At 53.6% G+C, this 24,683-nt stretch overlaps 2 protein-coding genes, 1 long non-coding RNA gene and 2 other non-coding genes across 7 annotated transcripts; 3 read left to right on the top strand and 2 right to left on the bottom strand.

Annotated features, from left to right (window-relative positions):
* Positions 1-35: 35 nt before the first annotated feature.
* LOC122695481 lies at positions 36-4,674 on the top strand. The gene is made up of 6 exons (XR_006341392.1): positions 36-155; positions 680-762; positions 1,208-1,293; positions 2,849-2,945; positions 3,056-3,133; positions 4,140-4,674. It is a non-coding gene; the product is annotated as an uncharacterized LOC122695481 (long non-coding RNA).
* LOC122695878 lies at positions 1,048-1,125 on the top strand. The gene has a single exon (XR_006341615.1). It is a non-coding gene; the product is annotated as a small nucleolar RNA R38 (small nucleolar RNA).
* On the top strand, positions 2,618-2,702 carry LOC122695879. The gene has a single exon (XR_006341616.1). It is a non-coding gene; the product is annotated as a small nucleolar RNA R38 (small nucleolar RNA).
* On the bottom strand, positions 4,412-23,389 carry ST6GALNAC2 (ST6 N-acetylgalactosaminide alpha-2,6-sialyltransferase 2). Of its 3 annotated transcripts, XM_043905425.1 has the most exons (9): positions 22,921-23,368; positions 18,987-19,050; positions 14,799-14,973; positions 14,004-14,172; positions 13,448-13,586; positions 10,937-11,040; positions 9,105-9,188; positions 7,282-7,381; positions 4,412-6,156 (listed from the first exon to the last, which is right to left on the bottom strand). In XM_043905425.1, the coding sequence occupies exons 1-9, from the start codon at positions 23,043-23,045 to the stop codon at positions 5,989-5,991; spliced, it is 1,128 nt and encodes a 375-aa protein (XP_043761360.1). In that variant the 5' UTR covers positions 23,046-23,368; the 3' UTR covers positions 4,412-5,988. The 3 variants fall into 3 exon arrangements, with proteins under 3 accessions (XP_043761360.1, XP_043761361.1, XP_043761359.1); XM_043905426.1 differs by lacking the exons at positions 4,412-6,156; positions 7,282-7,381; positions 9,105-9,188 and adding exons at positions 10,231-10,326; positions 10,750-10,795 and having other exon boundaries at positions 22,921-23,377; XM_043905424.1 differs by lacking the exons at positions 4,412-6,156; positions 7,282-7,381; positions 9,105-9,188 and adding an exon at positions 10,266-10,795 and having other exon boundaries at positions 22,921-23,389.
* LOC122695480 (extensin-like) lies at positions 9,189-10,081 on the bottom strand. Its single transcript, XM_043905429.1, has one exon. It carries the CDS (start codon positions 10,050-10,052, stop codon positions 9,189-9,191), a length of 864 nt encoding a protein of 287 aa, XP_043761364.1. The 5' UTR covers positions 10,053-10,081.
* Positions 23,390-24,683: the final 1,294 nt, after the last annotated feature.

Below are 24,683 nucleotides of genomic sequence, written 5' to 3'. Positions count from 1 at the left end.
GAGAGTTCGGGCGAGACTTCCGTGAAGACTTGCGCGCAGGCGGAAACCCGCCCTCTCTTCCGATGCGGGTTGCAATGGCTGGAAGTCATGGTTTCCTCGCTGTGGTTGCAGCAAGGCCAGCGACCTCGGGCCTTTGTCGAGGGAAGGCTGCGGAGGTGGGTAAACAGCTTATTCCTTGATACGGCGTTAGCATATTTGGTCTCCCGCTGCTCGAAGGCGGAATAGTGACGCTAGGCTTGGTTCCCCCAAACCCCACCCCCATAGGTGGTTGGGAGGATTAACTTGAGATACTCGGGGAGAAAACGCTTTCCAAAGGGCGCGAGTTTTTGTTACTGAGGGGAGAGAGAGCCCAGGCCCACCTTTGCACCGGGAGCGTCCCTCCTTGGGGAGAGCGGCTTTTCCATCCTGCGCAGCCCCCAGGCCTCACGGCCACCCAGGCGCTGAGCTTGCAGGCCCAGCGGCCCTGCTGGTCCCCAGGTCCTCCCACGGGGCAAGCTCGCAATTAACATCCAGGGTATTAACGTCTAAATATTTGGTTTCCTGCTGGAGTGCCTTGAGGACGGCCCCAATCAATTTTCATTTAATTCTACAGCTAATAATCAGTGGCGTGGTGGACTTTGTTTGGAGGGCTGTAGTTTTATAGCGACCCTTAACATGGTTATGTTTTTATTCCCCACAGGCCTTTCTTTGGCATCTGCAGAGACGGTGAGCAGCAGACCTGCAGGTTGAAGCTTAGAAGTAACGAATGGAAATCTGAAATAGGTAAGAATGCATGTAGGCAGGATCCTGTGTGGGCAACAGAAATGAGAAAGCTGAGATGGTGTTAAGGCCTGCCACACACCGCAGCTCTGAATCCTGACTGACTGTGGACCAGTTGCGGGTCCTACCCCGAATCCAGAAATAAGGATGGTCTCTGTGCCAGTGTAATTGGGGCCGCTAGGTGTCGCTGTTGGAAACCAAAGTGGATGCCACTGCATTCACGGGTAAAAGGGAGACTTGGAACTTGAGCTGTAAAGTTGATTGAGATTTAGAAATATTGGTTACTGGTTGAGCTGAGGATGATTTAAAGTTATCCCTGTCTGAAAAGACTTCTGTTGTGAGGAATTCTAACTTGCTGAGGCTCAACGTTTTAAATAACTTCTTAGGAATGAATATCTTAAGTTTGTTCCTGTTAATGTGTTATCCATATTTCCCTTTTAAATTAAAGATGTAGGCTGTGGGCTTTGAAAAAAAGTCACATGAAAACCATCATCCAGAGATGTAAGGATCCGTGTGATGAGATTTCTATAAATGGTAAGAGTTTTAACTTTCACAGAATTGCATAGATTATGGTTCCTTTAAGTGTTGGCTTGTTATATTTCAGAGATGTGTGGGTCTTACCACACATTAACAGCTGTCTGAGAGATACTTGTGTAGACCTTCTTGAATAGTTTTTGCTTTTAGTGCCCAGAGAAGAGAAATAGTTTGAACTCTTTCCTAAACCCCTTGCCAAGCACCCTCACAGTGGTTGTTACAACGCTGTATGAGGTAGATGTTTCCCTATGTTGCTCCCGAGTAAGGAAACTGAATTAGTGATTTCATTTGCCCAAAGTTACACAACTAGGTTTTTTTTTTTTTAAGAACCATAAAAATATAGCTATAAGTGATTTTGGAAGGGGGACATTATTAAGCTTTATTGAGATATAGTTGAACAACTGGTTACTGAGTTAGGCTAGTGGTTCTCAACTAGGGGTGGAGAGTGTTGCTGGGATCCAGGCGATGCCCCCTAATTACCCCATAGTGCACATGACAGGTCCCCCACCACCCTGACAAAGAACTCCCCACCCAAAATGTAGAGTTGAAGTTGAAACCCAGTGTTAGACTAACCACTAACTGTGGTTACCAGGTAACCACACCAGAACCTTGTTTCTTCATTTCTAAAAGACAGGAGTGGTGCTTTTCAGACCTGGCTCTGCACCTATAAAATGTTCCTGGACCCCACCTCCAGCCATGCTAAGATGGGTGAGATGGCTCTAGAGTGTGGCCCAAGAATCACGAGTGGCCATTTAAGAGCAGATGTGGAGGAACAGTGAGATGATCTGATCTACTTTTAGCTCAGGGATTTTTATTACAGCAAGGTTATAGTACTGGCTATTTTTAAGTAGCTCTCAGGGCAGATCTATAATCCCTATCTTAAAGAACTGAAAGCCACATGGTTGCTCTGCAGTATCATTTTGCACACAGGTGAGCAAAGGAGAAGTGACCTTCTTTGGTGTTGATTCTTCTTGGCATCAGGCACCCTTTGTTCAGCTTGCCTTCAGTGGTCTGGCTGAAAGGAATAATCCACACTGTTTCAGGCATTTTTACTGACAGCCCAAAGATGCTGAAATATATACTTGGCTACTAGACACTTTGTGCTCAGGGAGACCTTGGCTTTAAAAGGACAGGAACTGTCACCGTGTCAGGTCTGGGATGCTGGGTACAGCTAGGCACTAGATATAAAGTTTTTGCCCTTGAGGGAAAGCACATTCTAATAAAGTAGATAAGATTGAATGAGTTCCCGGGAGAGGAAGTAAAGCTGAATTTGGTAAGGAAAACATAGTTTGCTTGTGCTGTGGATTGGCAGCTGGGTGGGGAGCTGAGTCTATGATGATGTGAAGTTATCCCTGTCTGAAGGCCAAAAAAAGGCCTTTGAGTGTGGAATCTGGATATCTGAGACTCAGTTTCCCTTTAGAGAAGGGAAACTTTAGAGAAGATTGAGGCCTGGTTTATTTGGTTTGTTTAATGCCTGAATTAACAGTGAGCTATATGAGAGATACTTATGTGGACCTTCTTGAATAGGTTTTCCTTTGCAATTTCCCCTCTCCAGGTACAGCTTCAGTTTGAGGCCGAAAAGGATACTCCAGAAAAACACACTGGCTGCAGTGCTGTGGCGGCTGCCCTGGACCTGACGTGGAATTTCTCTCGTGTGTAATAGAGAAAACAGGCCTGGGTGGATGTTCTTTTTGTTTCCTCTGGCCCTTGGGTTGTGCTGAGTGGCAGGGAGACTTTGACATAGGTCTGTTTTCTTTGCTAGGTGTCTGCAGCGTGTGAAACAGAACTGACCTGCTTTACCTAAAGCAAGTGAAACCGTTCGTCTCCCATTGTTTGTAATGTAAGCTTTCTGTTTCAATTTTAGTATATGTGCTGCCGAAGCAAGCACAAGCTTTCTGTTTCTATCGTACGTGTCCGAAAGAATCCCCACAAGCCTGTGATGGTTAGTTATCCCTGTCTGAACATCTTGACTGAGGGAAAACAATCTGTTCTGAGGCTTAAGGGCTGGCCCTGGGCTCTTAAAAGCAATTCAGGCTTTATAAGGGATCAGACGGAATGCACTCCAAAGGGAGTTGTGCTCACATACCCTGCCCAGACCTCAGTCCTGGTACCCCATCCCTTGGCCACTTGAAAACCAGTGGTGGGCTGCCCTGTCACCCTTTGGCTCTGAGGGCACAGGCCATAAGAGGTGGCAGAAATGGGCAAGTGGCCCAGATTTGGCTTATGCTCTTATTGTGGAATGAAAGAGTGCTTGTCACATAGTTCAAGAAAACGAATGCGCTCTTTGAGACAGACGGCAATGGAAGATGTATGCCGGCTGCGGCAGTGAGCACACTTCAGGACAATCTGATCTCTCTCTTGCCTTTGTACTATATCCTGAATGTCAGGAAAGAAGGGGTACCATGGCACTAGCATGGTTTCCAGGTGCCTTGTTTACACAGGGCACTCTCCTGGGGTTAGCCCAGCTCTTGTCTAAATGGCATGGCTGGCTTGTGAGCGAGAGAGTGTCAGAGTGGCACTGGGCTTTGTTCCCATTGAAATGCCACGCTTTTCAATGATGAAGTGGGCACAGATTGCCTTTCTTTTCTGCTGAAGTTGGGAGGTATGTGCAGCTCTTCATGTGTAAGGGCACATATTTGGTCACCAAGGAAACTATATTTGGGGTGGGATTTAAAGAACTAGAAAACTGGTCCAAGCAGCCTACAGCCTAAAGCAAAACATAGTGAAAGGATGTGTTAACAAGTGGGAAGGTCTACCTGCTGGGTTACAGTCTGTTTCTGAGTGGACTTGACAGTTCTGCGGGACCCAAGTGAACCTGGAGGGGTTTTTGTGTTTTGTTTTTTAAGCTCTGCCGCACGTGAACCCCGGCCCTTGGCAGTGAGAGTGCCGAGTCCTAACCATTGGATCACCAGGGGATTCCCCGAACCTGTATGTTTGACTTCAGAGGGCGTCTGAATATAAATGCTCCCAGCACTTGGTGGGTGCTCTTTACTGGACCCTTGCCAGATTCTATTCTCTCAGATCACCGTCTCCTGGAAAGAGGCATTTGGGACCCACTAGCCTGCACTGTATCAATCTGGTTGTGCCTTCCACACACACAAACACACAGGCAAAATGATAGATTGTTTAGAATGAGTTCCTTCAGGATTGCCTCTTGTAAATTAAGGTATAACAAAGAACATTTGCAGTACCACACACAGAGTTGAGGTGATCTTGGTGCAGTGGGGGGACCGCAGAGATTATACAATGAAACTTACATGTACACGCTCTGTTGAAGACTAAGGGGAAACAGGTGTTCAGCCTAAAAAAACCTTTCTCAGTGGATTTCTACAGTGTGTCTTGGGTTTAACTTTAAAGCAAATTAAAACATTTAAAAGTTGACTTACTAGCATTTGTGGATTCCAGATTGAGACCCGTTGTAAGAGCAATGATTTCTTCTGTGAATCAGCTCATTCTTTTATAAATGAAAGTTTCAAGTTTCTCACTAAATCGATCTTATACAGTTGACTGGTTTTGCTAGCTACAGATGTGATGGGAATAGGGAAAAAATAAACTACGGGGGGAAAGGCATCAGGAAGCCATGCTTTCTCGAGTAGCTGCTATAGTAGTTAAATCCTAAATGTCCTTTCTCTTAATCACCCATCTTAAGTTTCTAAAGCAGCAGTGTTGTACGGAGAGGAATGACCCTTCAGAACCAGGGCCCAGAGGCCAGGTTCTGGGTGGGAGGCTCTTGCCAGCCAGCCCTGGGGAGACCTCCCCAACCCGCTCCCCTGCCTTACAGGGTGTGGCAACACCACACGAGTCAAACCCAGGGTTTGTGTGCGGAGCTTTGTAGTGGTCATTCAGTTGATTTACACTTTGAAGCCTATATAATCTAAAAGAAAGCTGCCTGTATCCAGTCAAATGACTGAAGCCTTGATAGTCAATGTCCGGTGATGAGGGTTTGTTACCCAGTAATGTCCTTTTGGTGATGGGATGGTAACACATCTTCAATGGGCCTTTAATCAGAGGCCAGAACTTTTCCGATGGTTCGGACTCCATGCTAGACACCATGCGTGATACACTGCTTTCCCCAATACAAACACAGACACAATGGTTATCCATCATTTATGCAATTAACTTCAAATGACTTTCTGCCTTTTGTGCTCCCACTTTATCAGGGGGCAGAAATCAGTCAGTTCCCTTTCTCAGAAAAGCTGTTCCAGCATGTCCTTCAGGTGAACTGCTTTGGAGTCTGAGGCTGGACATGCTAGTGGGAGGATTTGGGCTGAAAAGTGCTTTTGTTTCTACTGCTTGAGAGGCCCTGAGCCACTCCACTGACCTAGTTGGTCCATGCCACTGCTGGCTTGGAAGTGTTCAGCTCTGAAGGATGCCTGCATGCTCACGCTGGTCAGTCTCATCTTGAGAGTGTTCTTTCTCTTAAGTTTTAAAGATGAGCCCAGCAGAGCAGTCTTTTTCTTTGACCAAGGTTGGGTTGTCTACCTGGGCCCAGAGGAGTCTCCTTGGATGAGCTAAGGACAAGGCAGGGTGTCCCACAAAGAGCAGTCTTCAGTAACATTGACACATCCACTCTGTCCTCTGTAGGGAAGGGGTTAGGTGGGTATCAAGGATAGAAGACACAAGAAGGTAGCTTTAGTTACTTGAGGGTCCCAGGGCCACAGCTCTGCAAAAATAAAGGTCTTGGATGCCTTTGGGTCACCGCTGGTACAACCAAAGGATGCCAGCCTTGTGCAGGTCCCTCCAAAGGGTGGCTTCCAGGGACAGGTCGTGGTTTGCGTAGAATATCAGTGGCTTCTTCATTCGATCGAAATAGTGGTCAGAAAATTTCTGGTAGTTGCTTGTGATGAATCCATAGGCACTAACCTGGACAAATACAGTTAGCATTTGAGTTAGCATTTGAGCTGCTGTGTGAAGGGCTTCCCTGGCACTCAGATGGTAAAGAATGTGCCTGCAGTGCAGCCCCTGGAGGAGGGCATGGCAACCCACTCCAGTATTTCCCGGAGAATCCCCATGGACAGAGGTTCCTGGTGGGTTACAGTCCATGGGGTTGCAAAGAGTCAGACACGACTGAGCATAGTGTATAAAGTGACAGGAACTTATTGTGTGAAGGTGAGGTTAAACAACTGTTCTCACCCACATTTTCATACCTGCACTGTGCTCTTTCTGCACATTTTCTCATCCAACTTTAAATAATTGTAGATACTGTCCCCATTTTACAAATGGGAAAATGGGCTCAGAAAGATAACCAAAACATGTGTCCCCAGTCACAAGCTAGTAAGTAGCTGGGCTGGGTTTTGAACTCCGGTCTGTGACACCAAAGCTGTGATCATTATGCTCAAGGTGGAGGCAGAAAGCCCCTTACCTCCCGTTTCCTGTTCTAACAGTGACTGCAGGCCGGAGAGTCCTGTTTGAAACATGGAAAAGGGGACCAGAGCCCAGTGGTGCTTGGCCTCCAGCTTTTGTGCCTGGGTCACCACTACCTTTTCCTGAAAACTGCTTCTCAGCCTCTTTCTCTGCAGCTCACGTGGGTACCACCTCAGCAAGAATTGGCTCATGGAGTGATTTCAGAGACTCCACGTGTGGAAGGTTGCCCACCTCAGTTTGAGAGTCCTCCCAAAACACATGACCCTACCCACTTTGGTTGAGATTTTGCTTTCACAAGAGCACTTGGGTCGTATGTGCCTTAAACACCATGTGCAGTGGCTGCCCTTGGGCAGAGGGCGAAAGGACAAGCCCGGGGAAAGGTGGCCCTGGGGAGGAAGGCAAGACTGGGACCAAGGCTGTCCCCTAAGGGACCGAGAGCACTTCCTCCACCCCATTCCCTAGACTAGATGGCTCGTGCAGCTGGGGAGCCTTCTGTCACGGGATGGAGGCCCAGAGTCCCAGGTCTGGGCTAGCAGGCCTCACGTAGAGGATCTCATGGATGGAATAAGGTTCCATTCACACCAGCTTTGCTGCTGTGGGCTCCTGAAAGAGCAGACCTCTTACCTGGTCACAGGTATGCAGAGCTGTCAGCAACATGAGGGCCCCAGTACTAGGCATGTATAGGTCTCCAAATTTTGTGTTAATCAACTTGGATTTCAAAAACCTGGAAGCAAAAAGAAGCATCAGAACTCAAAGACTTCGGAGGACTTCCTTGGTGGTCCAGTGATTAAGAATCCGCCTGCCAGTGCAGGGGACATGGGTTCAATCCCTGGTCCAGGAAGATCCCACATGCTGAGGAGCAGCTAAGCCTGTGTGCCTAGAGCCCGCACTCTGGAGAGGCCACCAAAATGAGAAGCCTGCACCCCACAGTGAAGAGTAGACCTTGTTCACCACAACTAGAGAAAGCCATGCAGTAAAGAAAACCCAGTGCAGCCAAAAATAAAAACAACCAAGACTTTTGGTCTTGCACATCAGCTTGAGGGTTGTGCCGTTACACCCACTCAGGCAGGTTGGAAAATGGCAAAAATTTCTGGCCCTTCTACCCTCACCCATCTGTCATTTGGAAAAGGATGAATTATACACAAAAATCTTTGGTTGAAATAACACCGTAGGTAATAGAAGCAGTGAGGAGGAACAGGCCCTGCCGAAGAACCACAGGTGAGACTCTTCCCTTTCTCCCACTCTCTAGAAGCCTGAATCCAGCCCAACTTTTCCTCTCTGCAACACCGTCCCGCACCACAATGTCTAGGGCATAGTTGGTATAGTTATTTAACCTGACACCTAAATTTCTACCTCCAGACTGGCCAAGCAGGAGCCACACATGACAGAGTACACGTAGGTCCTGTGACTGGGCCGCTAGTGAGATGGTGCACACGTGTGCGTGCACACGTACATGCTTTCAGACACCCAGATGGTCCAAAAGTGAGGCCACAGTATGGTGACCATGAGCCTTGACCTCAGCCCAGGGTTCTCATCTAGGCCTTGCCAGGCAAATCGCCTAGCCTCTCAGCCCGTTCTTCCTCTGTTGAGTGGTCTTCAGTTTGCCTCCCAGACCCTCCTGCCGCCCCTGGCCTGCTCTGGGTCTTAGGGTGCTAGCCTGGGGCTGCATGCAGTAGGTTTCCCAGTTGTGCATTGCAGGGGCTGCCCTGTGCGTTGTAGGTGGTTCAGCAGCATCCCCAGCCTCTGCCCACTAGGGGCACTGAGGTCGCCTAGTGACAACCAAAACTCTCCAGATAGGACAGTGGACCAGCCTCCTGCTGAGAGCCACTGATGGAGGGTGGGGTGGGGGTGGAGATCTGCAGGCAGGGGTTCCCCAGGCTCCTCCCAGGGTCATCCTGTGTGGGCCTGAACACTGGCTTCCACTAGTCCCCGTACAGTCCCACACTTATGGTCCCTTTATGCCCGGCCTAAGCTTTGGTGAACATTTTTGGTAAGTAAGCCTGTTGAGTTTCCTATTTCCTGTCTACCTTGACTGATAGAACATCACCTCCATCAATGTATTTAACCTGGGGGCTCAGTGGTAAAGAATCCACCTGCCAATAACGGAAGACTTGGGTTCAATCTGGGTCCAGAAGATCCCCTGGAGAAGGAAATGGTAACCAACTCCAGTATTCTTTCTGGGAGATGCTATGGACAAAGAAGCCTGGTGGGCTACCATCCATGGGGTCACAAAGAATGGGACAGGACTGAGGGACTAAACAAGTAAATGAAGCAGTGTAAGTGCTGTGGGGGGCGGGGGGCGGCCAGGGTGGTCCTCGGCACATGGCCCAGCTTTGGGTTTCATCTTCCGGGGAAAAAGCCAGTGCTACCGGGCAGGTGTGGGCTGAATGGTGGGGGTCCGAGGGGGGCGGGGAGTTGCTCCCAGCACCACCCCTGCCCGCACCTACCTCTCTGTCAGGTAGCTGATGAAGTCTGGATGGAGTAGCTTGAATTTGCTGACGGAGGAGTCCGGTCCAAAGTAGGTCTGAGGCCTAGGACCCACGGTAGAAGTGAACAGAGCGGCCCGAGCCGTCGTAGGCCGGGTTGTGCAGCGAGGAGAGGTGAAAGGAGCTGGGGCGGTGGCGGTGGGCGGACCGGTAGGGGCGGGGCTGGGCGTAGTAGCGGGAGAAGGGGGTGTAGAAGGTGGCGGGCAGCACCGTGGGGACCACGTGCGGCTTCCCGCCCACCAGGACCTCGGTGGGCGGGGTGTAGGAGAGGGAGGAGGGGGGCGTGAACAGGGCGGGGGGAGACGGGTAGGAGCAGCTGACCCGGGGGAGGTGCGGAGGGGGCGGGAGGAGAGGGAAGTACAGCGAGTCGGGGGGCTTGCGCGGGCGGTCCCGGACCCGGCAGGGGAAGGAGCAGGGGAAGCACTGGTTCTGCGGGAGGGGCGAAGTAGGAGGCTGGAAGTAGGGGGTCTCTTTCATGAAGCGGGGCACGTAGGGGGTGATGTAGGACGGGATGCCCCGGATGGGCCCGAGCCCGATGTAGGAGGCTGAGGGCGCGGGGCTGTGGGCGGGGGACTTGGCGCCAGGCAGGGGGGGAGTTTGGGAAGAGTTTCGGGAGAGGGATTTCAAGCCAGATTGAGAGGGAGATTTGGAGGCGGGTGGAGTGGCGTTTTGGGAAGACCCCCGAGGCTGGACATGAGGGCTGGGGGCCAGGGAGGAGGCCCGGGAAGAAGGCTGTGAGGCATTTGGGGTGGCAGGGTGAGAGGGGGGACGGGAAGACCCCCGGGTGGGGGACGGGGAAGGAGCGGAGCCGCCAGAGCTGGCGTAGGGCTGCTGGTTAGTGTGGTTGGATCTGGACTGGGAGGGGGACTGGGCAGGGGACGGATTAGGGGAATGGGAGGGGGAGCTCATTGGTGTTGGGGAGGCTTAATGTCCACCCGATGTCTTTGAGCCAGCCCCCCCCCAACCCCCAGGAGCCAGTCCCGTCTGGGTCGCAAAGCCCACTCCCGGGAGCTGCCCCAGGCGATTGTTGGGTCATCAGCAGGTGGGGGCGGGGCCCAGGGCGGGGCTGGCGGAGCCGGCCTGGCCCTCGAGGGCTTAACCCCTAAGGATGCCTCAGAAGGTGCTCTTTGAGGGTGGGTGAGACGTCCAGGGTCCAGCGCGACAGGAGGGCCGGTCCTTGCGGCTACAGGGGTTGGTGCAGATTTGTGAGGACCCGACTCAGGGACAAAAAATTGTCTTCGGCACCACAGGGAGAAGGTTCAGATGAGGCCCGGACATGGTTCAAAAGAGCCGGACACGGGCCTGCTGCCCAGGAAGGTGGGGGAGGACGAACAGAGGGCCCTTTGTTCCCACTCTGCAGGACACTGGGCCCACGTAGCCTGCTCTCCCATTTCATGGGCAGTCTTGGGAGGGTGCCTGCCAAGGAGTGGCATGGGCCCTGGCCCCCACTCTTGGTGTCCAAACACAATGCACCCCGCAGGACAGCAGGGCCAGCTGCGGACAGGCCAGCTGGGGGGCTGGGCGGGTTATGGGGACCGCAGCTGAAGCTGAGGGGCCAGGCCTGCCGGCCCCCTTCCAAAAGGAGCCCCTTGAACCTGCAGCCCACCTGGTCAGGAGGGTCCCTGGGGACCAGCAGCGTTACTTGGGCCTTCCTGAGGGTAGGATAAAAAGAAGAGTTTACTCTTCTAATGCTCTGGTGGATTCCTGGGGCCTTTCTGGCCGCCTTCACCTTTCCCATCCGACAGTGGACCCGGGAGCAGTACCATGCCCTATTTCCCTGCTTGCCGGCTCACCTGTCTCCTTTATCGGTGCCCTCGGGGACAGGCACACCCAGGATGGTGGATCTCAGCATCACGTAGTCACGGATGTCCGAGGGGATGAAGATATAGTGCAGGTTCTGTCGGGGGTGGGGACAAGATCACGGGGGCTTCCTGCTCCGAGTGGACCGCCCTCCACCCAGTCCGGCCCCCTGCCCTGGCAGGAGCGTTTCCCTTCTGAGTCTGTAATTTCCTCTTTCAGGTGCCCTGTTCTTTCAGGTTCCACTGAGGGTTTCAGCACTCAATCCCACTGATACTCTTCCCTTCAAGGAGCTGTGCTTAACTGCCATTCCCTTGAGTGGGCTGGACTGAGGGACTAAGAATTTTTCTAATGGATAAGAAAAAGTGGGAGTAAGGAAGGGTGTGTGCCCCCACCTTGGAGAGGGGGTCATAAAAGACACTGGAGCGTCCTTGCTCTCTGGGATCACTTGCTCTGGGTCGAGTTAGCTACCCCCTCGGGGAGACAGTGTATTAGCCTGCAGAGGGGCCGGCGTGGTGAGGGCTGTGAGGGAGCCCATCTTCACCCTGGCCCCAGGCGGGCCTTCTACTGACCGGCAGCCCCTGTCAAGCCTGACTGTGACTAGTGGGAGACCCTGAGCCAAAACCACTCTGATGAGGGACTTCCCTGGTCCACTGGTTAAAACCCCACCTTCCAACACAGGGCCGCAGGTGGGTTCAGTCCCTCATCAGCAAACTAGGGTCCCACATGCTGGTGGTGTTTGTATGCTTAGTCACTCAGTTGTGTCCAACCCTTTGCAACCCCATGGACTATAGCTCGCCAGGCTCCTCTGGCCATGGGATTTCCCAGGCAAGAATACTGGAGTGGGTTGCCATTTCTTTCTCCAGGGGCTCTTCCCAACCCAGGGATTGAACCTGCATCTCCTGTGTCTCCTCAATTGCAAGTAGATTCTTTACCTGCTTTGTCATCTGGGAAGGGCTTCCCTGATGGCTCAGACAGTAAAGAATCGGCCTGCAATGAGGGAGACCCAGGTTGGACTCTGGGTTGGGAAGATCCCTTGGAGAAGGGAAAGGCTACCCTCTGCAGTATTCTTGCCTGGAGAATTCCAAGGACAGAGGAGCCTGGCGGGGTACACTCCATGGGGTCGCAGAGAGTTGGACCACATGACTGAGTGACTAGCACTTCCATGCTGCCAGAGGAGGCTAAGAAAAAAAAAGTGGACAAAGTCACTCTACTGAGCTGCTCCCGAATTCCTGACCCATGAAAACTGCAAGGTAAGCAGTGTTTGTTGTTTACAGCTATGAGGTTTGGGGGTCATTTGTCATGCAGCTATGGAGAACTCATACAGGTTCTTCCCAGGTAGCACTATTGGTAAAGAATTCACCTGCCAATGCAGGAGACATGAGAGACGTGAGTTTGATCTCTGGGTCAGGAAGATCCCCTGGAGGCAGCATGGCAACCCATTCTAGTATTCTTGCCTGGAGAATCCCATGGACAGAGGAGCCTGGCGGGCTACAGTCCATGGGGTCGCACAGAGTTGGACACAACTGAATCCACTTAGCACGCACGCATACAGGTTCTGTGGCTACACCAGAAATGAAACTGTGCCATCTTGTTTCATCATGAGCTAAAAGAGGCCTCGGAGCACGGATGCTGTGGCTAGGACACCCCTGACTTCCCTGGTCGGAGGAGGAAGCTGCTGGAAACTCAAGTCAGCCCTCTTGAGCACCACAGCACCCTTATCAGCACCCTTATCCTAGGACCTCCCCGCTGCATGTGGTAGCCAGCCTGCTCTAGAAGGGGAAAGAAAGTAAAAGTCGCTTAGTTGTGTCCACCTCTTTGCAACCCCATAGACTATATGGTCCATGGCATTCTGAATTCTCCAGGCCAGAATACTGGAGTGGGTAGCCTTTCCTTTCTCCAGTGGAGCTTCCTGACCTGGGAATCGAGGTGGGGTCTCCTGCATCACAGGTGGATTCTTTACCAACTGAGCTATCAGGGAAGCCCTCTAGAAGGGGAAGCATGGTGTTAGAGCAGTTGGGTGTGGTTGAAAGAGCCTGGAAGCAGCAGACAGACTCAGGTTCCAGTTCTCAGGGGCTGCTGTGGTGAGTGTGTCTGGGGTGGGCATGGAGGAGACACTCAGTAAATACCCTCTGGCTGGCTGTGTGCTGCTGAGCTCTGGGTCAGGGGTTAGTTTGGGTTTGAGTCCGGCTCTACTGCCGCTCTGCTGAACGAAGGGGCCCGGAGCCTTAGTGCCCTTCCTAGTAAGAGGGGGCTAACCTCTGTAAAGTTCCCAGCATTCCTTAAGCCTTCAGTAAATATTAGTCATTCATGCTCCACTCCAGAACTTTCCTGGTCCTGAGCCACAGGGCACCCCATCACACAGGCCCTAGATCCTGGCACACAACCTGCCCATCCACTGGGCTGGGACTTGGGAGCCCCGTGGCCCGCCCCATGGTGGGATGGGGGGGCGGACAGGAAACAACGGCGCCGACTGTCAGGGACCATGGTGCCCACTGGGGCCTCACCTGTCCCTGCGGCACAGAGGTGAAGCCCACGTTCGAGTAGGAGATGAGGGAGTTCTTCATTGTGTTCACGGTGAAACCGTAGAAGGAGATCTTGGTGCCCACGTCATTCTCGAAGCCTTTGATCACCGCACCATTGAGTCTGGTCCAGACAGAGGCTCGTCAGCCTGCTTGTGGCTACACGGTACTGCATGTTGACTTCCATCACCAGGCTTCTGCCACTCCCTCTACCCACGGCAGCCCCAGTGCCTGGTCGCCAGCCCCATCCTGACAACCGGGCACCTGAAGGGATGCCCTGTGAAATGGGCGAAGCCAGCCCTGGCATCTCCTTCCTCCCGGGTCCCCTGGGTTGACCACAGCCTCTCAAGTCTTCAGGGTCTGTCTGCCTAACACCCTTGTCCACGCCTGCCCGCCCATCACAACTGCTGAACTGTCCGAGGCTGCTGCTGCTCCATTAGCCCACGCCCTCACCCACGATGCTCCCCCCGGGGGGCTGGCTGGGGACCAGCTCTCCACCCAGCTCCTCTCCTACTTCCTCCCTGGCCCCTGGCCCACATACCTGAACACATAGTCATGGGCATCGATGTTCTGACCCTGGCGGGAGCCATTCAGAATGCCTCCATTACCCACCACGGCACACCGGATGCAGCCAGGAAGCAGCTCCCTGGGGACGGTGAACAGCCTGGCGCTCTCTGAGCCATTCAGGAGGCTGAGGGTGGAGGCGATGGCTGTGGGACAAGGTGGGGCACCGTGAGGGGCACTGGGGCCTTCCCGAGACTCTTCCTGGCACCCCGCACCTGCCTGAGCCCTGACACCAGCCCCCTCTCGAGAGGCACAGAGGGTGGAGGACAGTGAAACGTCCGTGGGAGCAGGACACCTGCAAAGAGGGTGGTGGGGCAGGAGGGTTGGCCGTGGCCCCAGTCATCTCGAGAACTCAGATAACCAGTCCTCCCAAGACTTTGCTTATTCCAAAAGGAAATAATTTGGGGCCTGTGGGGATGGGGTGGAGGGGCTGGCTTAAAGTGGAGGGGGCTCTGGGTGGTCTCTTCCAGCAGCAGCCATCAGTAGGCTGTTTGAGGGCTCACAACTGCCATCCTCGGCCACCTTTGGACACTGGCCATCTTTCATGCTAGGGAGGCCCCAGGAGGGCAAGAGCCGCTGGTGGCAGGGGTGGGGTGGGGCGGTAGCCAGGCCCCTCTCTTTGACCCTGGTAGAGGGTGCTTGTAGAGGCAGGGAGTCTCCCAGCTGTGGCGTCGAGCTTTGAAGCCTGGCTGGGAGGAAGTGAGGAGAGAGGGGCACCGTGGCCCAGATGCAGGAGGAATGGACTAGTTGGGGCCAGAGGGCTGAAGGTTACCTTGGTGGGAGAGCCCCCGCCAGCCATAGGGGGCTTTGTGCTGGCTCAGGCTGTCCCAGAGCTGCTGGGTGAAGACGTCCCCCGACAGCAGCACCGGAGTGGAGAGGTTAAACAGATTCCGGAAGCGAGGGTCCCGCTGAACGGCGAGAGAAAGTGGGTGTCGACAGAGCAGGTTCTGTGGGTGACAAGATAAGAGGACTGTTTCTTTTTTTAATTTACTTATTTATTTGGCCGCCTTGGGTCTCAGTTGCGTCATGTAGGATCTTCGTGGTCAGGCCTCTCTAGGTGTGGCACGCGAGCTCTCCAGTTGCACCGTGGGCCTAGCTGCTCTGAGGTATGTGGGATCCCCCTTCCCCAGCCAGGGATGGAACCCGCGTGCCCTGCACTGCGTGGCAGATTCTTAACCACTGGACCTGTAGTGTTAGTCGCTCAGTTGTGTCCGACTCTTTGTGACCCCACGGACTGTAGCCCACCAGGCTCCTCTGTCCATGGGATTCTCCAGGCAAGAATACTGGAGTGGGTTGCCATTTTCTACTACTAGGTGGGATCTCCCCTGATCCAGGGATCAAACCCACCAGGGAAGCCCAAGGACCCCCAGGGAAGTCCCCTAGGGCTGTTTCTGGAAGGTGGGGTGGGTGGGAGCCTTCCAGGGAGCCTGCACACCCCACAAGAGGGCTGGGAGGGAAGCACTGCCCTTCCCCCTCCAGACTTAGGCCACCCCCTAGATGTTCCAGCCAAGCTGGCCTGTAGCGCAGCGGCCCGGTGGGGGTCAGAGAGCTTTCTGGATTTACCCTGCTGAGCCCTTCTCCCTGGATGCCACGTCTCTCGGGCCTGACGGCTCTGGCCTACTACTTCACCTCACACTTGAGGGGAACTTGAGGGCACTTTCCCACAAACGGGTAAGATCTGCCTGCCATGTGTTGGAGGAGGTCCACCCCAGGCCTTGGAATCCATCAGCCTGGTCCAAACCCTAGCCCTGGCCGTCCTTGCTGCAGTAGGGTTCACGTGGAAAGGGCTGCTGGGAAGATTTGTGATGTCTTTGACCAGCCGGTGCCTATCTTGAGTTGAATAGTGTCCCCTCTCCCAATTCATGTCCACCCCAAACCTCAGAACATGACCTTATTTGGAAAGAGGGTCTTTGCAGATGTAATTGGTAAGGTGAGATTATACCATAAGGTGGCTCAGTGGTAAAGGATCCACCTGCAATGTAAGAAGGTGAAGGAGATGCGGGTTCGATCCTTGTGTTGGGAAGATCCCCTGGGGGAGGGCTAGGCAACACACTCCAGCCTGGAGAATCCCATGGACAGAGGCGCCTGGTTGACTACAGTCCATAGGGTTGCAAAGAGTCAGACACGACTGAAGTGACTGAGCCACACACATAGATGGAGTATAACTTATAACGTACTAAGGTGGGCCCTACATTCAATGACTGGTATCCTTATAAGAAGGCATGTGCTAGGCTTCCCGTGGTGGCTCAAGGGTAAAGAATCCACCTGCCAATGCAGGAGACATGGGTTCGATCCCTGATCTGGGAAGATCCCACATGCCATGGAGCAATGAAGTCTGTGCTCCACAACTATTGAGCCTGTGCTCTAGAGCCCGGCAGCCGCAACTATGGAGCCCATGGGCCGCAACGGCTGAAGTATGTACGCCCTAGAGCCTGTGTTCTGCCTCAAAAGGAGCCACGGCAATGAGAAGCCCGTGCACCATAGCTAGAGAGTAGCCCCCGTTCTCCACCACTAGAGGAAGGCCCATGCAGCAATGAAGATGCCGCACGGCCAAAAATAAACAAAAATAAAATCAGACAAAGAAGGCACGTGCTGATGGCAGGGGGTGGGGGCAGAGAGTGAGTGATGCAGCTCCAAGCCGGGGGATACCTGGAGTCCCCAGAAGCTGGAAGAGGCCAGGAGAGATTCTTCCCTAGAGCCTTCAGAGGGCAGCTGGCCCTGCTGACACTTGACTTTGGACCTCTGGCCTCTAGAACTGAGAGAGACTCCATTTCTCTTTTTTCAGTGATGCATAAAATGAAGATAGAAGCAGTTTTACACCCATTCACTGGTTAAGAAACATCTAGAAAAGTGAAAATGTTAGTCGCTCTGTTGTGTCCCACTCTCTGCAACCCCATGGACTACAGCCTGCCAGGCTCCTCTGTCCATGGGATTCTCCTGGCAAGAACACTGGAGTGGGTAGCCATTCCCTTCTCCAGGGGATCTTCTCAACCCAGGGATCAAACCCAGGTCCCCTGCATTGCAGTCAGATTCTTTACCGTCTGAGTCACCAGGGAAGCCCAAGAAATATATAAGTAGTTCTCAAAATATGGCACTTGACCTTGGAAAAGAACAGACATTTGCTTGGGGATGTGGGCTTCGGAAGGGTGGCAGTTTGGGAGTTATCGTGAAGTGGTGGGAAGCCGGTTATACAACATGTGATGAAGCAGATGGCTGTCTGAAGTGTGCACGTGCATGCCTTTTGGGTATTCCTACATGATTCCCTTCGGTGGAGTATGGTTTTCTGCATTTACTAGTGTTCTGGCTGACAAAATCACTGATAAACACATACGAAATTTGGGTTCTGCTCAACTTGTTATACTCCCATAGCAATCTTTATGGACCAAATTCATGCTTTAAAAGCAAGCATTAAGCTGAACTGACTGCATCAGTTTCACTACTCTTCAGTTCATCGTAGGGATGTTTTCCAGGGCCGCCTTTACAAGGCTCCAAGAGAAAAATCTTCAGGTCTCCGTATCCAGAAAGGCTGCACTTGGCTTGGGCAGCTGGCTTGCTTTTATCTCATGGACAGGGTGGCAAGCTTTCCTTCTTTGTTGTCGTCACAGGGAAGCTCAGAGTGCATCTCTGACACCCTCTGGCATATTTTCCATGCACTTATCTGACACTGTCTAACTTTCTTATCTTTATTTTTCCTTTACCCACTTCTTCATTTTATTGTTTTTTTCTCCCAGGTCATATATATCCAAAAGACAAAAGCTGAAATCCTTTTGTTTTTAAACCAGGTGAGGAAATATGTCAATTAGCATCAAGTAGCTCAAGGCAAAAAGGACTTTAGGAAAAGTAAAGATGACCTGGCCAAGTGCTTTAAGACACTTGAGGCCTTTCTTCAGCCAGCCAGCCAGGCGTCCACCTGACCTCTGTTCCTGGGGTGGTGGGGGTGGGGTCTCCATCACCTGCTGAGGGGCAGCTCGCTCTGCCGCTGACAGCTCTGCAGTCACTCAGCCTTGCATGTGGTGAGATCTGGCCCCCGTGAGACCTCAGTTAACAAGTTCCAGTGTCTTGGGCATGAAAAACAACTCTTAAACCGGGATCAGGCTAGAACTACACAGTCATCATCCCACTAGACTGTAGCCCACAGAGAGGGTGAGGGCGCCTTGCTAGGGAGTTCAGAGCCAGCCCCGGGGTCCGACCAGAGGCTTGAATCCCTGTGCCACCTCTTCCCCAAGGGTAACCTGACAGGGTATCTCTGTGCCTCATGTTACTGTAAAAGCTGCCTCCCAGCCGTGCCGACAGGTCTAAGTGAGAGAATGCAGGTAAGATGCTTGAGATGCCTGTCGGGCCACGGTCAGTGTGCTCTGTTAGAGCGGGGGAGCTCCCTGGGCTTCGTGTTTACTTCATGGTAAACAGTTTAAAGGACTTCTCAGGTGGTGCTAATGGTAAAGAGCCCTCCTGCCAATGCAGGAGAAGATCCCTGGAGGAGGGCATGGCAACCCACTCCAGTATTCTTGCCTGGAGAATCCCATGGACAGAGGGCTACAGTCTATAGGTTGCAAAGAATCAGATACGACTGAAGCGACTTAGCATGCCTGCACGCAAACAGTTTAAATGTGAGTTTTACAGTAAAAAGACACTTTGAGGAGTAGAATATAAAAGAGAACTTTTAAAGATAAATCAAGATTTGCAAGAACTTTTCTGCTGGCTATACCCCAAGGAGTAAAGATGGAGTCATGTTTCTCTGCTACTGGGGTGCAGGGACCTCAGTGGTCAGGTCTGAAGAGTGCTGACTGGCTGGCCCCTCAGTTCTGCGCTCCATTCTCTGGGTGGGGAGGGGGATGTAAGGGGGTGGGGGGAGAAGAGGAGGGGTTTCCAGAGGGCTCCCGCCCAGCCGGCTCACAAGAATGTTCTCATTCCCATTTTTCTTTCCCCTCCTACCCTGCCACAGGTTAGCCCACCACTGTACCTTTCTCGTCCTAGAATTCGATGCCTTGGGTCCGAAGAAAGCTTGAGACGATGACGTGGTATTCCTGGGGGAGAAGGTGGAAGTAAAGCCGGGGTCTGACCTGCCCGGGGAGCATGCTCCTCTGGTAACTCTGGAGCCTGACTGTCCATCAGGGTCTGATTTTTTATTTTTTCCCCTATGCTCTGATTCTTGCTAATCTCTGTCTCTTTGGGCACAAATAATTATCACCTGTTCTGCCTAGCCCCTTGGCAAGTGGCTGAAATGTGGAATGTATGGGAAGAGTGAGATGGTGGTTAAGAGATGAAAATACAAAACAGGAAAGATTGCCAGCGCCCTGGGCTCGTGACCATCTGAGCGGTCTCCCTGTTAAGGCCCCAGAAACAGGTGTGAGATCCCAGGTGCCCTGGGCCCCCTTCACCTGGCGAAAGGGGTGGGGCCAAAGCCGGACTCCGTGGGTTTGGGTTCCAGGATCTCTGGAAGCCACTGATCTTAGAAGCTCAGTGTCTGTGTCTGTCAGCAGGGATGATCATGCAGGTACGAAGATGGTCAGATTGAGAGGCTAGGGCCTGGGACCCTTTGCTGCAGTGCTTGCACTTGGACAAACTTCTCCTCCAGCAACAAAATGCAAAATAAACTACAAGGGACTCAAAGTAGCTGAGTACATGTGGCAGTTGGGGCAAATTATGAACAAAGAGATACAGAAAGACCAAAATCTGAGCAGAAGCAGGTATGCACATGCGCCCTGCACATGACACCTCTAGGGTGGGCCACCTAAGCCACCTCTCTGGCCCGATCCCCCGGGCCCATCCCTACTGTCACCCTGTAGAAGGAACCAACTCACCGCACCCTCCCCCGCAAACCCCAGGGAGCAAGCAAGAGAACCTGGTACTGGTTTTGCTTCCTATTGCTGCAGCAGGGGCCCCAATAAAGTCCTGCCTGCATTGTTGTTGGGAGCCTTCAAACAGAGTCTGTGTTATCTTCTGTAAGAAATGTCTTCTAAATATTAGCTATTGTTACCTAAAGGGCAAAGGGAAGGGACCCTGTGACAGCCGCAACGACCCTGACCCTTCTGGAGGGAGGGAAGGGTCTAGGTTACTGCCCCACCCCCACCTTCCAGGTGCTAGGTGGTCCCTGCACGTGTGTGTGTGTGTGTGCACGCACGCTTAGTTGTGTCTGACTCTTTGCCACCCTATGGACTGTATGTAACATGTCAGGTTCCTCTGTCAATAGGATTTTCCAGGCAAGAACACTGGAGTGGGTTGCCATTTCCTCCTCCAGGGGATCTTCCTGATCCAGGAATTAAACCCGTAGCTCCTGCATTAGCAGTAACATTCTTTACCACTGAGCCACCTGGGCAGAGGGCAAACAAGAAGGAACAGGAGCCCCTATCCATTCAAGAGGGTGGTCAGGCTACTCCCAGACTCCTCCCGCCTCCCCTACAACCCAGAGGGAGCAGGTGGGGAGGATCTGAGATCAGCAGTTTCGAAGGAAACAAAGGCTTCCAGTGACTTGCTTCCAGGCACCAAGACCATTTAAGCCACAAGGGCGCCTGGACCCCACCTGCCTTCAGGGTTGTGAAAGACTTTGGAAGAGCAGGCCAGAAAAAGCAGAGCGATCCCCTTTCCTCCACTCAACCCAAATCGGCCAACCACGAAACCCTGTAGCTCCTCTCGGAGGAGGAACTGGGACCTTGGTGTTCAGCCCAGGTGGCCTTCAGGAACCCCCAGGGAACTTTTGAAAAACACCAGAATTCTGATTGGATGGTTCTGGGTCTCCAGTGATTCAACCCCCCTTCCCCCACTGTCATCCCTTCCTCCCCAGTGATTCTAATGTGCAGCCAGGCTCGGAACCTGACAGAGGAACTGCTGAATGGGCGGAATAGAAACAGGAGGGAGCCCTGAATCGCTCGGGTCTCAGGAAGGCCAACTCGTCTCCAGAGCACCCCTTCTGCTCAAGAGACTCCCCCGACACCCTCCCCCAGAATCCAAAGGCTTTTAGACACCACCCTGGGAATAAGGCTTCTCCCGTGGCTCAGTGGTGAAGAATCCGCCTGCAATGCAGGAGACAAAGGGTTTGGTCAGGAAGATCCCCTGGAGGAGGAAATGGCAACCCACTCTAAAACAAGTCTAGAAATCCCAAGCCCAGGAACTACTGATTGGACCGGTTCCACCCACTAACCAGTAAGGAGAGCCTCATCTCCCATCTCCAGTGTGCCAGGCCTGGTCCCAGCACAGCGGCTTCCCCTGGATTCCCCACTGTAGCCCGGGAGGGCTGCTTTTGATCCCCAGGTGAGGGGGTCACACAGCCTGCTCGCCCTGCTCAGATTTCCATCCCACCTGCCCCTCTACTTGTCCAGCTCCTAATGAGGCTGAGTTTGGACCTGGCCCCTGGGTTTAGCTAAAATGCAAACATCACCGAAACATCAAGGATATGGACAGGTCGTACTAGATTTTTAAAACATGAAAGGTCTTTTTAAAAAGCTTTGTTGAGGTATAATGGATGTTCAGTCAACTTCATATTTATAGTGGTATTAGTTACTTTTGAAGGATGTTCAAATAAATGTGTTTCAAAAAATCTTTATAGAAAACTGATACGGATCTCCTTTCTTGATACCTTCAGTCCTTTTCAGTCCTTATCCTTATGCAATGTCTGACTCCAAGGAGGCAAAGTAAACTTCAGGTGTTGCCAGCTAGAGCATCTTTGGTTCTAAACGGAGGGGACACATAATCAATGGCAAGCGTGTTTCATATTGTTTTGCAACACTGGGTGCCCTTTGACTTTGTTTCCTGAGTGTTTTTGGTTTTGTGTTTTAGTCGCTAAGTCCTGTCTGAGTGTCTGACTCTTTTGTGACTCCATGGACTATAGCCTGCTAGGCTCCTCTGTCCATGGGATTTCCCAGGCAAGGATACTGGAGTGGGTTGCCATTTCCTTCTCCAGGGGATCTTCCTGACCCAGGGATTGAACCTGGGTCTCCTGCTTGGCAGGCAGATTCTTTACCACGGAGCCACCTGTAGAGCCCCATTCCTGAGAGCAGACACGCATTCTGACTTCATTCCCTTTAGTGAGGACTGTGTGTGTGGAAAAGCACTGGGAAGGGAAAGCCAGGGCCCAGAGGCCTCTGCACCAGGCTGGAGGTACCTGTGGGGCCTCACAAATCCAGATGCTGGGCACAGCTCGGTCCACCTTCCAGAAGTAAAGCTAAATCCCTTTTAAGGTTTCTTCAGTAACTGGAACCCTGACCTACCAAAGGCAGGCTCTCAGGTTTCTCCTCCTGGGGCACAAGTGAAAGGAAGGTGCCCAGGGTCAGCGAGGGGGAGCGGAGCGCAGCAGGAGCAGCTCGGGGAGGGAAACTTGGATGGAGCCCAAGGCGGGCCCCTGTCCACCTCTTCACCGGATCGCGCCCAGACGGGGCTTATCAAAATAAACAACGGAACAGAGCGGGAGGAGAGAAGCCAGCCGGGCGCGGGGAGGGCGGGGACCACAGCGAGCCGGAGAGGCGCGACCTGCCGCCGCCTGGCTGAGGAGCCGCGCGCAGCGCCGGACCTGGGAGACTTGGGTCCCTGCCCCCAAAGTAGAATCTGAGAAATGTGACGTTAGCGAGGGACACTTCATGGAAATCTGGGACTGACTTTATCTGATTCCGATGTCCCAGCCAAAGCTGGACAAAGGGTTTCTAAGCAGGGCCGGAGGGAAGTCAGCAGAAAGCTGTTGGGAGTGGATCTCCGGTGCGCAAGGGGCGAAGCTCCTCTTGGATACGGCAGCCGCTGTGGGACCCCCGGTGGCACGAGTTTAACACCGGGGTGGAGGCTCTGGGTACAAAGGGCCGCAGCCCAAGTCCCCGCGGCAAGCCTCCCCAGAGGGCGGCCCGGCCCCGGGCTGGGCGCCCAGCGCGTCCCCTGCGCCCTCCGGACAGGTCCCGCGCGGCAGCTCCTACCTGGCTTCGGTGCGGGGCCCCAGGTGCAACTCCACCGCCGAGGAGTACAGGGCGACCAGGATCCCGGAGCAGACAGCCGCGAGCAGGAGCAGCGGCCAGAAGAGCCGGCCACGCGGGAGCCCCATGCAGCCTCGGCCCGAGGGCGTCCCGTCGGCAACCGACCCGGGCGGAGAGGAGAGGCCCGGGTGTGCCGGGCTGGACTCCCGGAGTCGGCCGTCCGGCCCCGCCCGGCCCCGCCGCGCCTCCCGCCCCGCCTCTCCCCCTCTGCGGGCTCCCGGGCTCCGGACGCCGCCGCACCCCTGGGGGCTGTGCGGCGGGTCCCGGAGGCGAGAGTGTCGCGCCGGCACCCGGAGCTGCCCGCGCCTTTCAGGCGCTACCGTCTGTCCTCTGAACTTGGACAGCCCAGCCCAGAGACGCCGGTGTTGGGCAGGGCGCTTCCCGGTACGGTCAAGGGCGGGCGAGCGCGCGCTCCGGGGGCTCCGTGGGGCCGCGGGGCGCAGGGAGACGCCGCCACCTGCCGCCTGGGCCGCGCACTGCGCCCTCGCCCACCCCGCCCTTCCACGGGCTCACGGCTTCCTGGTACCCGAGGCCCGTGGGAGGGGCGGGGAGCATGGAGGGTTAAACCCCGACCGCTCAGACCCCGGGTGGAGTTGGAGGGGGTGAGGCAGGGGGCCTGCCCGGGATGGGAAGGACGGGAGAGCTGAGGTTGTCCGTCTCCCTCATTTGGTGACTGGCCAGAACCTTCAGTCATAATGTGTCCCTGTTACAAACCCGGGGCAACCTGGAGATCTCAGCAACCCAGAGACACCTGAAAGGTGTAACAGAGGCTCAGGTGTCACCAGGAAGGCCCGGGGAAGCCCGGGCACCCGTGCCCTGGAAGCAGAGCCTTTCCAGGGGTGAGCAGTAGATGAGAAACTGTATTCTCTGGTGGACATCATCCCGACCCCAGAAACCTGTGAAATACCCTAGACCCTGAACTGTCAGCAAATGCAAGGATGACAGGCACCTGCAACCCACCCACCCCCAACCGTGCCCCAATCCTCATGTAAAGGACAAGCCTGGGTGCAGCAACAGGTATCTGTCTAATTGCAAGGCTTTCAGGAAAACTTGCTGGAGCCTCTGCTCTAGGGCTGGAGCAGGTCCTTCAGGTTCAGTTCACACTATTTAAAAAATGCCGCCCCTGGCTACCCTCCTGTCGGACCGACTTAAACTGATGATTTCAAGTCTTTTAATATTTATGGTTTTCCATCCCCCAAATCCCTGTCTCTGTTACTTATCCCTTGATCAGCACCTTCTCCCATTTCCTCAGGGGTTGATTAAAACATCAGACCTCTAAGTCCCTAAGTCCCAAACCTACCCCCAGCCCCTTGTGGCTCAGACGGTAAAGAATTCTCCTGCAATGCAGGAGACTGGGGTTTGATCCCCCAGTGGGGAAGGCATGCCCTGGAGGAGGGCATGACAACCCACTCCAGTACTTTTGCCAGGAGAATCCTATGGACAGAGGAGCCTGGAAAGCTACAGTCCATAGGGTCGTGAAGAGTCAGACACCACCGAAGTGACTTAACATGCACACAAGCACATCTGTATTAAGGATTTGGGTCCACCTCCAGTGACTAAAAGGCAAGTACCTCAGGACTTCCCTGGTGGTCCAGTGGCTAAGACCCTGAGCTTCCAATGTAGGGGGCCCAGGTTTGATCCCTGGTCAGGGAACTAGATCCCACATACCACAACTAAAGGTCCCCAGTGCCACACTAAAAAGATTC

The sequence above is a fragment of the Cervus elaphus genome, chromosome 5, assembly GCF_910594005.1.
Source record: "Cervus elaphus chromosome 5, mCerEla1.1, whole genome shotgun sequence".
NCBI classification, from domain to species: domain Eukaryota; kingdom Metazoa; phylum Chordata; class Mammalia; order Artiodactyla; family Cervidae; genus Cervus; species Cervus elaphus.
The sequence above is the reverse complement of the archived record's forward strand: the minus strand, read 5'-3'. Positions and strand labels throughout refer to the sequence as shown.

What these genes read in the sequence shown, in the direction of transcription:
- ST6GALNAC2 (XM_043905424.1), bottom strand. Translation starts at nt 23,045, where the DNA reads ATGGGGCTCCCGCGTGGCCGGCTCTTCTGGCCGCTGCTCCTGCTCGCG. An exon ending in CCTCTGTGCCGCAGGGACAG is followed by an intron (nt 11,041 to 13,447) that starts GTGAGGCCCCAG and finishes CACCCCCGACAG; the next exon opens with AACCTGCACTATATCTTCAT. An exon ending in GGCACCGATAAAGGAGACAG is followed by an intron (nt 10,796 to 10,936) that starts GTGAGCCGGCAA and finishes TCCTACCCTCAG; the next exon opens with GAAGGCCCAAGTAACGCTGC.
- LOC122695480 (XM_043905429.1), bottom strand. Translation starts at nt 10,052, where the DNA reads ATGAGCTCCCCCTCCCATTCCCCTAATCCGTCCCCTGCCCAGTCCCCC.